The 12,911-nt window shown below is 40.5% G+C and overlaps 1 protein-coding gene across 1 annotated transcript in view; it reads left to right on the plus strand.

Moving 5' to 3' along the window:
* Positions 1–12,911, plus strand: part of LOC117530534 (scavenger receptor cysteine-rich type 1 protein M160-like) — a 69,079-nt gene that overhangs the window by 9,034 nt on the left and 47,134 nt on the right. The window contains exon 2 of the mRNA XM_034193427.1: positions 12,788–12,820. Within this exon, the coding sequence (XP_034049318.1) occupies positions 12,788–12,820 (33 nt within the window). The remainder of the gene's footprint in view (positions 1–12,787; positions 12,821–12,911) is intronic.

The raw sequence follows: 12,911 nt of genomic DNA on the forward strand, positions 1-12,911 counted from the left end.
AAGAACTTCTAACGTTTTCTATATCCTGCATAAATCCCTCAATATCGACATGTGGCGATGGTATCATGTCGACTGCTGCTTTGATATTATCAGCATTCCATGTTCGATATACGAGCATGGTTGATCGCTGTCCTGCTATTCCTGCACGAGGATTTGGTACTTCTATCATAGGATAGGCACCTCCCTGGTCACTGTGTTCCACCATGGGAGGGGCTGTGGGCACTTTCGCTTGACTGCGTGTTTGTGGTTTTTCTGGTTTTTCTGGTTTTTCACTTTTTACCTTAGGTTTTACTGCTAAATCATACTGTGGTGGCGGTACATCGTCATCCTCTGGTAGAGGAGATAAAGGTGTTGTTGTCACCGACGATCCAGCCAGCGGTGATTGTTGAGGCTGTTCTGGTTCTCTGTGCTGAATTATCACATCTTCTTCTGCCTTACCTACAGCTTTCTTTTTCCTTGCTTTCTCTAATCGTCGCTTCTCTGCTCCCTTCTGTCTGTTCTCTGCTTCTTCCTCCCAAAATGCCACTAAATCTGCCCCTACTTTCTGCATCTTTTTCTCATCACCTTTATGTTGCTGTTCTAACTCCTTCTTTAGCTTCTGTATACTGATCAGGTTCAGTCGTCCGTCAAAGTCATGTTTATTAATCCAGGTCTCCAATTTTTTGTTGTTTTTGGATTCTTCTTGCTTCCATAAATTTCCAGTCGTCAGTTGATAAATTTCCCTTATTTATAGACGTCTTACCCCCCATTTTTATTATCCCTTGTTATAATTTGGACTTCAGACGGGGGCACACCTAGGGTGTTCTAAATCTGAAGTTTTCACACTTTCTTTGGACGTGACAATTAATTTGCCGTCGTGTGGTTGATTCCTTTCACCTCCCCGTAGGAAGCGGAATCACTTGCCTCTGCTTCCACACGCACGGTTGTCACTAACGTTGTCCAAAGTATTACACTTTCACACAGTTATTTACACTTACACAAAACACTATTTACACATAGAAACACTTTTAATAATCGTACGCGTATTCTTAGCCCAGGGGAGCTCGCCCTCCCGTGAAATTTAACTAATGTCCTGCATTAGGGGACTCCGCCGTCCCTGCCAAATTTAACTGCTTTTTTACAGTGCACGTATTTCTACCCGGGATTTCCTTTACGTATTAAAACAGAGGAGTCCGTATCCTCCTTCCGGAATTTAACTACTTGCGTCCCTCGCAACCGTAGAGGAGTCCGTCCTCCTTACAGAGTTTAACTGTGTTTCATTAACAGACGATTCTGTATCATCGCTTACGGAGTTTAACTGTTTTATGTGATCATTTTTATCCCCTACCGGTATGCGTATATAAACAGAGGAGTCCGCACCCTCCTTACAGAGTTTAACTGCTTTGCATTAACAGACGATTCTGTATCATCGCTTGCGGAATTTAACTGTTTATGTGATCTGATCACCACTCACTCGGTACTGTTTACAAAGAAATTCTACTCACTGACTCGACTTCCTGTCTGTCTTCTTCGGGAAAATCTCGTCAACCAGACGATGCCAACGGTGGTCGACAATGGCAGACACGATCAATCGATCGGACCTTGGCCAAGGATTTACGTCTGGACTTGACGACCTCCGCTGGACACCTCCGGTATTGTTGAGATCCCGGACGAGCCCCCAGTCAATGTTGGGTATTTTCTCCTCCAAACATTTTTAAAACCTTTAACAAGACAAACAGAGTCAAGAAACACCAGTGAGACAGAAAGTCAAATTTTACGCGCGGAGTGCGGCCAGGCTGTACACCAAGGCTACACTAAAGTCTGGCCTGCTTTTCCGCTCTTTTTATTAAGAGACGCCCTCATCACATAAACAAAAAACTTGTCCTAAGGGTGGGGGTGATGACGCAAGACAAGTTTCTTCCCGTAACATAAACGCATACGTCAATAAGTGCAGCTGTAAGGAAGGACACTTTCTTTTACACAGGTCAGCACATCTCGTTCATCTGTTGCAGTTATCAGCTGTTCTGCATCTGCCTGAAGTGTCCTGTCCTTCACACTCCTTCACACTAAGCACCACATCACAACAGTCAAAACGTTCTCTTACTCCCAGTCGTTAAGAGGCTGCGAAAACAAAGTTATATTATAATAATAAGTACATCCAGCCCTTCATTCCCATCTCAGATTGACCCCAGAGTGCTAAAACAAAATTGAATTCTCAGGCTTGGTTAAGACAGGTGCAAAACAGCACAACACCGTTCTCATGAGAAAGAAGACAAAGCTAAAACAAGGTTGAATAACACATACATTCTCAGGGTGAAGTGCAAACAGCACAACACCGTTTTCATAAGAAAGAAGACGAAGGTACAAATGTTTAACAGTGATAACATATATATATATATATAAAATCCTTAACAGCCCTCGTCCGGGCTTTGAGCAGGGAAGAGCGGTCCGAGTGCCACACCCGACGGCACCTCCTCAGAAAACAAAAGAAACCGAAGTGAACGTTGATCTCCACACATTAAACAAAATGTGCCTGGAGCCACTGCTGGAGCAGTGTGTGTTCACAAAACACTCCAAGCTTTAACCTAAATGACAACTTGGAGTGTTTTGTCAATGAGGCTCTTTATGTTCTCTGATGGTAAAGCTGCCCATTCTTCTTGGAAAAAGTCTCCAGTTCCTGTAAATTCCTGGGCTGTCTTGCATGAACTGCACGTTTGAGATATCCCCAGAGTGGCTCAATGATACTGAGGTCAGGAGGCTGAGGTGGCAAGGATCAGAATCAGAATTAAAATAGCTTTTATTTGCCAAGTATCCAGAGAACACAAGGAATTTCACTTTGATTTGAGCTGCGCTCTCTCTATATGGCATGTATAAATATACACTAAACACTAAATAATTCACAGTAAAAAGCAAAAGAAAAAAAAAAGAAAAAAGTGCAAATTAAATGTGCAAGAAAATAAAATAAAATAAGAGAATAAAAACGTGTGAAACAGACAAACAGATTGAAGTTAAGTTGTACATGAGGTATATGAATTAGTTTGTTTTTTGACATGTTAAATTGTTCATCAGTGTGATGGCCTGTGGAACAAAACTGTTCCTGTGTCCTTTGACATACGTTTGTTTTGGCCACTTCAGAACCTTCACTTTATTCTGGTGTAGCCAATGACAGGTCAACTTGGCCTTGTGTTCTGGATCGTTGTTATGTTGGAATGTCCAAGTACATCCGATGCACGGCTTCCAGGCTGATGAGCAGGGGCGGTCCTGGAGGCGGGCCGACCGGGCAGCTGCCCGGGGCGGCATCAAGGGGGGCGGCACAAGCGTGCGGAAAAAAAAAAAAAAAAAACGGGGTGGGGGGGGTGTCCTGACGGGGGAGTTCGTGGTTACGTTACGGCAGAGCGCCCCCATCTCACCTCTCGCGTTAGGTGAGCAACGCTGCACAGTGCAGAGTTTGTGCAGGGGGAGGGGGGAATCATTCAATGTTTGGACGAGGAGGTGGTCGAAACGGAGTAAGACATAATCATGGCTAGGAAACGATCAAAGCCATCAGGTGCCCAATTTCAAAAGAAAAAGAAAGAAGAGGAGAAACGAGCAAAGGAAAAAGGTATGTATTGATTTACGTATTCTCGCAGCTTCACAGTGTTTTAAACAGTGTGGACGCTGAGCGACCACAGAGTTTAATAGCGAAGCAAAGACTGCAGCAAAACGAGACGAGTCATTGGATAAATGCTGGGCTTTGTCCCGCCCATCGGACGCTAAGTGTGTCTGGGGGTCTATGGGGCAGTGGGCTGGCCCGGACGCTCAGCTTCTGCATGATGATTGGATGATCTGTCTGAGGCTGAATCCCTTTTTGATTGACAGCGAAATGAGCGAATCAGCGATCTTTTGGTGTAAACATCCGTGGGAGCATTTTTTAATTTTCATTCTGTTCTGAGTTGAACCGGAGACTTTCCTAATTCTCTTAGCGGCAAAAACGACTAGCAACAAATCGAGCTTCTATTTCTGGTGTTTGTTTTTTTTTGTAGCTGCTTGTGTTTGGAGACTAATATCACTCTTTCTGACTTCTATCGCAGTTTCTGTCCCTACTGAGCAGCGGGTGCTGCTGAGCTCCTTCACCGTCACAAAGCACTCACAGGCGGACAAACTTCACACTAGCCTCGCGCCAGTCCCAGCTAGCGAGCTAGCTAGGTAGCAAGCTGCACATAATGGCAGACAATTTGAATGTTGTGGACCGGATTTTGGCGAAGCCATTTGATAGTCTTCCTTACGAAGAAGCCATGGCTGCTGTCATGGCTTCAGCTCTCAATGGTTTGCAGGCCAAAGTTAAAGCAGCAGCCCCCAGTGCAATGTTTGTGCGTTGCTATGCACACAGAGTGAATCTGGTTCTGTCTCAGGGGGCTAAATGCTTATCTGAGTGCAGAATATTTTTTGCATCACTCTCTGGGTTTGCCACATTTTTCTCAAAATCCACAAAGAGGATGTCTTTTCTTGAGTCTGCAGGCTGCTCAAGGTTGCCCAGAAATGCTCCTACTCAATGGAATTTCACATCACGGATAGTGAACACTGTGGCAAACAATTATGATGCCCTCCTGCAAACTTTTGTATATAGACTGTTTTCCTCTTACTTCTTTTGCACTTCTTGTTATTTATGACAAATTATTGTGGTTTGCCATTTTTGCCTTGATGATACACAATAGTGTTTGTTATTTCTTCTTATGTGTACAGTAATGGGTATAGAATTTACCTCTGTCGTTAGTTCATTTATTTATGATACATGATTGCGCTTTACCATTTTTGCCACTTTATAGGTTTTTTTTTTTTTGTACATTTTTTGTCACTTCATGGTATTCTGTAATATACGGATTGTTTAACTTCTTTTGTTATTTATATGGTGCGACTTTAATGGAGGTTTAAGTCTTGTTCATTATGGTGAATGGTACTCTATGATAATGCATAGTGCACTCTGTTGGTAAAACTGAATGACGTGCAATATTTTGACCATCGGGTGGTGCTGTAGTGCAGTTGTGCTTTTTTAAATACCTGTGCTGTACATAGTTGTAATGTGAAGTCACTGAGTCTTTTGTTTTTTTATGTTCAAAAACTTTATTGAAGTAATTATTGTTTATCTTTGTTATTGCAGTAGACATTAATACCGGAAATTTGTTCTTGAAAGTAGCTGTTGTGAGTTAATTTGTGGGATTGTGAGTGTTCTGGACGAAGTTAGTGTTTTCATGGGAGGTGGTGGCCATGTTAGTGTGTGCGGGGGGGGTGCACGCAGGGGGTTTCACCCAGGGAGTAAATCACTCTAGGACCACCACTGCTGATGAGTGCAAGTTTCCCTCCAGTATTTTCTGATAACATGCTGCATTCATCCTGCCATCAACCTTGACCATGTTTTCTGTGCCTTTGTAGTTCACACATCCACAAAACATCAGCAAGCCACTTTTATGCTTCACAGTACAAAGGGTGTACCTTTTACCATAGGCCGAGTTGACTCCTCTCCAAATACAACGTTTATCGTTGTGGCCAAAAAGTTACATTTTGGTCTCATCATCAAATGACTTTGTTCTCTGTGCTGTTTGGCACTTGCGTACTAATGGCTTTCTTCTGGCAACTTGACCATACAGCCCATTTTTCTTCAAGTGCCTCCTTATTGTACTCATCTCAGTCTCTCCTCTCTGACTTTTGTCTCCAAATCATCCCATCTGTGCTGTCACTATGACAAACAATAATCCTTATATTTAAGTTGTCCACTTACTTACATCCTTTAAAACTGGCTGTAATTTTTAAATGTTTAATGAAATTACCAAATGGTTTTATTTCGCCACCATTGTGCTACTGCACAATTACTTATGGACCATACTGTATCTTGTAGCTTTAAGAATCAAGTGTTCATGATTTATGTGCTACACAGTTGCACCACTTTTTTTCAGAGAGTCCTATATTTCAAATGAAGCTTTTTGTGGGTTTTTATTTGCATCCCAAACAATTTTCCTGGCAGTTGTTGATATTTTTCTTGTTCTACCTCACTGTGGTTTGGTTCCAACAGAATCCCTAATTTTCCACTTCTTAATTCGAACACTTAGTTTGAACACTGCTGATTGACATTCTCAGTCCCTTGGATATCATTTTATATCCCTTTCCTCTTTTATACAGTTCAAATACCTTTTCTTTGATAATTCTTTTGCTTTCCTCATGACTTAGAAACCAGAAACATCAGTGCAGCACTGGATGAAAGATGCCAGGGTCTGTCTGGAGTCCAGAAACTTGACCTTTTTTACACACACGCATTACAAGCAAACAGATCACAGATGAGGATGGTTACCTTTAGTAGCCATTCAAACCCGTTTGTGTCAACCTGTGTGCCACCGCTGGACTAATAGTATTGCACACCAGGCATTTGCCCGCTGGCCTGATGGCCAACTGGCCTGCAGATTTTTATTTTTTTTATTTATTTTTATTTTTTTTAATGAAGTAATGCGAGCTGTGAGCTTTTCATCCGCGTTTTTTTTTTTTTTTTTTTTGTAGCAGCTACGACTCGTGTCACCTCTTAAAGTGCGGTGATAACAGCACACCTCCACTGAGCTTTACAAAGACATTTTTATGCTTTTTTCCTCTATTTAGAGCTGAGCTGAGCCGCTCCGTATCTGCTCGTTAAAAACAGCTGATCCTCCGAGACGCGTCAACAGCTAATACTATTTTCCACTCAAATGCACCTAAACTCTCTTTCTGGGGAGCGCAAGATGTGAAAATGCAATAAAACTTTCTGACCTGTACATCTGGTCATGTTTTCTGCATAAATAAATGTTATCCATTCTTTGTGCTCAAACGCCAAAGCAGGGGCGAATCCAGATGGAATGGGGGCGTGGGGCAGGGATGTCCCCCCCTCACAGCACCCCTAGATTAAAGGTCCCGTTTTGAAGCATTTTTTTAGTACAACTACTAATACTACTTAAAATAATAATAATTTCGACAAGTAAAATGTTTAGAGAAAATTGAAATGGTAGAAAAATGTTAGAAAGAATTTAATAGTTACATTTATTAACAATGTAGTTTAGAAATTACAAGTTTTACTGTTACAGTGCTTCAACAGTTAAATATGAGGTCAAGAAAGAGGTCTTTATTTTACTTTTTATAAAACAAGTATATATTTTCATTGAAGTCAAGAAAGGGTGACTATAAAGTGAGGCGGGGACCACTACGGCCATGACGGTAAGTGAAGGTTAACTTAAGCTATTAACTGATGAACAGCAACCTAACTTGTTCATAAATCAGACATCTGTGTGTGAGAGAGACATTCTGATCTTCTGATCCGAAGTAAAGTGCTGTCTAACTGGGTCACTCAGATATGAATTAAGGTTGGATATTATTTTCGTTCGTGCTAACTCTGCCAGTCACGTAACCTAGCCTAGCAATGTAACCTGTGCAGATGGTGTGCATGGCTAGCTACCATGCTATCACCGCCAGGTTGTTTCTTTATTCTTTATTCTATTTGTGTGACGGTCGTGCGTCGGTCATATGAAGTATGCTGTTTTGCGCGGTGCGGTGGCGTGGTATAACGGTGTCCCTGTCTAAAATGTATTTTCCCAAGTCCTGGCATAATTTCACATACCTAACATTTTACTTTAAATTGAGAGTCATTCTCTAAAATGATTAGCAACACAAATTGGTAATAAAAGAAATCCTTGATGTTACTTGTAGCTTGTAGTGAGATAGACAACTGTCTCCATCTTATGGCCTTTTTGTGTATTGCAGTTTCAAAAGTTCAACCTTTGTATCCCGTCATTGGTCCAGTCATCCAGTCATTTCTTGCTTTATATGATGAATTGTATCACACAAGTAATGATATTTATAGTATAGCCTACAGTATTTCTATAACAAATGTTTTTATATAATTTCTATTTCTAAATTTAAGTAACAAGCTGAATGAAATGACGGCTTATTATGTCTAAAAAGTAATGTGACCTACTGTCAGTAGATCGTACTTTTGATAAGCCTATGATAACTGTATTTCGGGAGAACTTTTCATAATGCTTCTTATAGTGTTAAAATGTATGTGTCTCCTGGTGCACATTGATCGGTTAAGGGACCAAAAAAAAAAAAAAAAAAAACACTGTCACAGCAGGCTTAATTTTTTCCCCTTTGATACCTGGTGATGTCCTGGTCTTGGTTAAAAATGCTCAGCCTGAAAAATTTCCCCAGTCCAGCCTGATGTGTGCATGTCATCAGGCCAAAATCACCAGGGTATGTAAACATTTGATGGTTATTTGGTTAATTTCTGTTGTCATTATGATTTAAAAAGCGTAAACAGTTGTTTGGCAATAAATGGCTTCACATAACCACTAACCACTAACATAACCACTCTGAAAAAAAAAAAAAAAAAAAAGCAGAGTGACTGAACCTCCTAACTGGTGTGCACCTGTGGCTCCAGTTCCAATGAAGACTGTAAAGGGATGTATCTGCGTGGAGTTGAAGAGGTTAAATGATGCTGTAAGGAGAGAAAGCTACGTCCTTCCTACTGCAGAGGAAATCACCGCAAATCTGAGCAGCACAACACATGAGCTCAAGAGCCCCAGAGGCTTTTCAACAGCAAATGGTTGAAACCTTCAGTGGCCTTGAAGGTGTGGATGTTGGATACACAGTGAGGCAAATAAGTCTTTCATCCACTGTCGAGTTTGCAAGTTTTCCCACCTACAAAGAATGGAGAGGTCTGTAATTTTTATCATAGGTACACTTCAACTGTGAGAGACAGAATCAAAGAAAACTTCAGAAAATCACATTGAATGATTTTTAAATAATTAATTTGCATTTTATTGCATGAAATAAGTATTTGATACCATTTTGTTGGCTTGTCCTTCAAATATTGAGTCATTCCAGTTTTTGCCTTCATTGCCACCATCCTTTCATCCACTGCCACCTTCCTCCTCGGGTGGTAATAAGCCTGGCAGGCACTGAGGATGTCATCATAAAGAGGCCTGACTCGAAACAGTTTATCATTACCTGCTGTTCCCTTTTTTCTGTCGTTTTCTACATCCTGATCTGGATCACTTAGGTGGATGTTCCAGAATATTGATCTAAGTCTGTCTCTGGACATTACTTTCACTGGAAAGGGCACAGACAAAATATTATTTTGTTTACAGTAGTCTTGGAGACTTGGCAGTGACACCAATGGCAGAAGTCCAAAACCTTTGTACAGATCTTCCATTTCAATGTCTGTCCAGTTGCATTTTCCCTAATGCCTTGTTTTTTTGCAGCCCCAGCTGTGTGTTTGGGGACATTGTCATGCTGGAAGACCCAGTCATGACCCATCTTCAATGCTCTTACTGAGGGAAGGAGGTTGTTTGCCAAAGTCTGGCGATATATGACCCCATCCATCCTCCCTTCAATAGTCAATAGTCAAGTTGTTCTGTCCACTTTGCAGAAAAACATCCCCAAAAATAATGTTTCCACCCCATGCTTCATGGTGGGGATGGTTTTCTTGGGGTTGTTCTCATGCTCCAAACACAGCGAGTAGAGATGATCCCAAAAAGCTCTATTTTGTTCTCATCTGACCACATGACCTTCTTCCATGCCTCCTCTGGATCATCCAGATGGTCACTGGTGAACTTCAAACGGGCCTGGACATGTGCTGGCTTGACCAGGGGGACCTAGCTGTCCTAAAGGATTTTAAACCATGACGGGATAGTGTGTTACTAATGTAATCTTTGTGACTGTGGTCCCAGCTCTCTTCAGATCATTGACAAGGTCCCCCCGTGTAGTTCTGAGCTTTCTCAGAATCATCATTACCCCACAAAGTGAGATCTTGCATGGAATCCCAGACCGAGGGAGATTGACAGTCATCTTGTGTTTCTTCCACTTTCTAATAAATAATCATAACAGTTGTTGTCTTCTACCAAGCTGCTTGCCTGTTGTCCTGTAGTCCATCCCAGCCTTGTGCAGGTCTACAGTTTTGTCCCTGGTGTCCTTAGACAGCTCTTTGGTCTTGGCTATGGTGGACAGGTTGGAGTGTGATTGATTGAGTGTGTGAACAGGTGTCTTTTATACAGGTAACAAGTTCAAACAGGTGCAATTAATACAGGTAAAGAGTGCAGAATAAGAGGGCTTCTTAAAGAAAAATTAACAGGTCTGTGAGAGCCAGAATTCTTGCTGGTTGGTAGGTGAACAAATATTTATTTCATGCAATAAAATGTAAATTAATTATTTAAAAATCATACAACGTGATTTTCTGATTTTCGTTTTTTAGACTCTCTCTCACAGTTGAAGTTTACCTACAATAAGAAAATACAGATTTCCATATTCTCTGTAGGTGGGAAAAGTTCCAAAATGGACAGTGGATCAAATACTTATTTAACTCACTGTATTAGAGGACTGGCTGAGGATAAGGAAGTATAGGATGAGCTGTTTAGTCTACTGCCTTGACAACACAGACCCTGATAATGATAGAAATGATCTGGAAATGACTGACGGAATGAATGAAGGCACTGATGAAAGATTTTGCCGGTTTCCTTCACTGTTGTTGTTGTTGTTGTTGTTGTCTGAAGCTATATTACATTCATGTTAGTATGGGCCACATTCTGCCATTCGGCTGCTGTTTTATGGACTTTTTTCTTACAAAAAGAAGCAAGTATATATTCAGTTTACTTGTGTACTTATCAGAGATATATTTAACAGATTATACTTAAAGTATACTAAATTTATACTGACAGCCAGGCATACCAAAAAAAAACCAAACAAAAAACAAAAGCGTGTACTTTGTGTACAATTTCATGTGTAGCAAAAATGTGTAAGTACACTTGGGTAAACCTGATAACGACTTGTACAAACCCAAATCCAATGAAGTTGGGACGTTGTGTAAAATCTAATAAAAAACAGAATACAATGATTGCAAATAATCTTCAACCTATATTCAATTGAATACACCACAAAGACAAGATATTTAATGTTCAAACTGATAAACTTTATTGTTTTTGTGCAAATATTTGCTCATTTGAAATGGATGCCTACAACATGTTTCAAAAAAGCTGGGACAGGGTATGTTTACACTGTTTACATCACCTTTCCTTCTAACAACACTCAATAAGCATTTGTGAACTGAGGACACTAATTGTTGAAGCTTTGTAGGTGGAATTCTTTCCCATTCTTGCTTGATGTACGACTTCAGTTGTTCACAGTCTGTGGTCTCCGTTGTCGTATTTTGCACTTCATAATGCTCGACACATTTCAATGGGCGACAGGTCTGACGCGGCAGGCCGTCTAGTACCCCGCACTCTTTAACTACAAGCCACACTGTTGTAACACGTGCAGAATGTGGCTTGGCATTGTCTTGCTGAAATAAGCAGGGACGGTCCCTGAAAAAGACGTTGCTTGGATGGCAGCATGTGTTGCTCCAAAACCTGGATGTACCTTTCAGCATTGATGGTGCCATCACAGATGTGTAAGTTGTCCATGTCATGGGCACTAACACACTCCCATACCATCACAGATGCTGGCTTTTGAACTTTGCACTGATAACAATCACAGTGATGTCAGTTTTTAATGCAGCCTGAGGGATTGAAGATCACAAGCATTCAATGTTGGTTTTCGGCCTTGCCGATTATATGGAGAAAGTTCTCCAGATTCTCTGAATCTTCTGATTATATTATGGACTGTAGATGATGGAATCCCTAAATTCCTTGCAATTGAACATTGAGAAACATTGTTTTTAAACTATTGGACTATTTTTTCACACAGTTGTTCACAAAGTGGTGAATCCTTATATTATGGACTGTAGATGATGGAATCCCTAAATTCCTTGCAATTGAACGTTGAGAAACATTATTCTTAAACTATTGGGACTATTTTTTCACACAGTTGCTCACAAAGTGGTGATCCTCACCCATCTTTGCTTGTGAATGGCTGAGCCTTTTGGGGATGCTCCTTTTATACCCAATCATGACACTCACCTGTTTCCAATTAGGTGTTCTATGAGCATTCATCAAACTTTCCCAGTCTTTTGTTGCCCTGTCCCAACTTTTTTGAAATGTGTTGCAGGCATCCATTTCAAAATGAGCAAATATTTGCACAAAAACAATAAAGTTGATCAGTTTGAACATTAAATATCGTGTCTTTGTGGTGTATTCAATTGAATATAGGTTGAAGAGGATTTGCAAATCATTATATTCTGTTTTTATTTACATTTTACACAATGTCCCAACTTTATTGGAATTGGGGTTGTAGTATCTTGTACTTGTAGCTTTAAGAATCAAGAGTGTTCATGATTTATGTGCTACATAAATCAGTGGTTGAAGGTGTGTGTGTATGTGTGGGTGTATGTGTGTCTTCAAAATTAGTGCATTACTTTAAAACTAAAACATATAACTGATATTTTCACTTTGTAAAATGACAGAGGTGACATTAATTTCAATAACTTGTCTGGAATTAGTTTCTTTAAAATTTTAACCATAAGTCAAAACTGTCTGCCTGTGCAAGACTTGTGTGATGTGCCTGCAAGTCTGCATGGTGTATAAAATATTTTTTCCCTCCTTTCCTTCCTCTGTAGTCACCACGTCTCTTTCGCTGAGAGAAGGCTGATTAGAGACAGAAGTGCTGGCTCATTGATGTGTCAGTAGCTGTCAGTACTGAAGTCAATACTGCAAGTTATTTTTAGCTTTTAGCTGTAACTTCTGCTAATTTTTTTAACGGTTATCAAAGCTAACTTTTTAGTTAGCTGTGCTCACCACTGGAGCAGGAGGTGACAGCGTCTGTCTCTCACTCTACTCCATCTGACGTCCTTTTTCATAGTTTCCTGATTATTTTCTGATTGTCTCCTCAGGACTCCAGATTGGAGCAACACAAAACTCAACAGGTAATACAACGGCCGAAAATACAAACAGTAAAATCATTGAAAGTTTTCAGTTTAATAGTCTCACTTTACTTATTGTACTCATGAGTCTGTG

The sequence above is a fragment of the Thalassophryne amazonica genome, chromosome 18 (assembly GCF_902500255.1).
Source record: "Thalassophryne amazonica chromosome 18, fThaAma1.1, whole genome shotgun sequence".
NCBI classification, from domain to species: Eukaryota; Metazoa; Chordata; class Actinopteri; order Batrachoidiformes; family Batrachoididae; genus Thalassophryne; species Thalassophryne amazonica.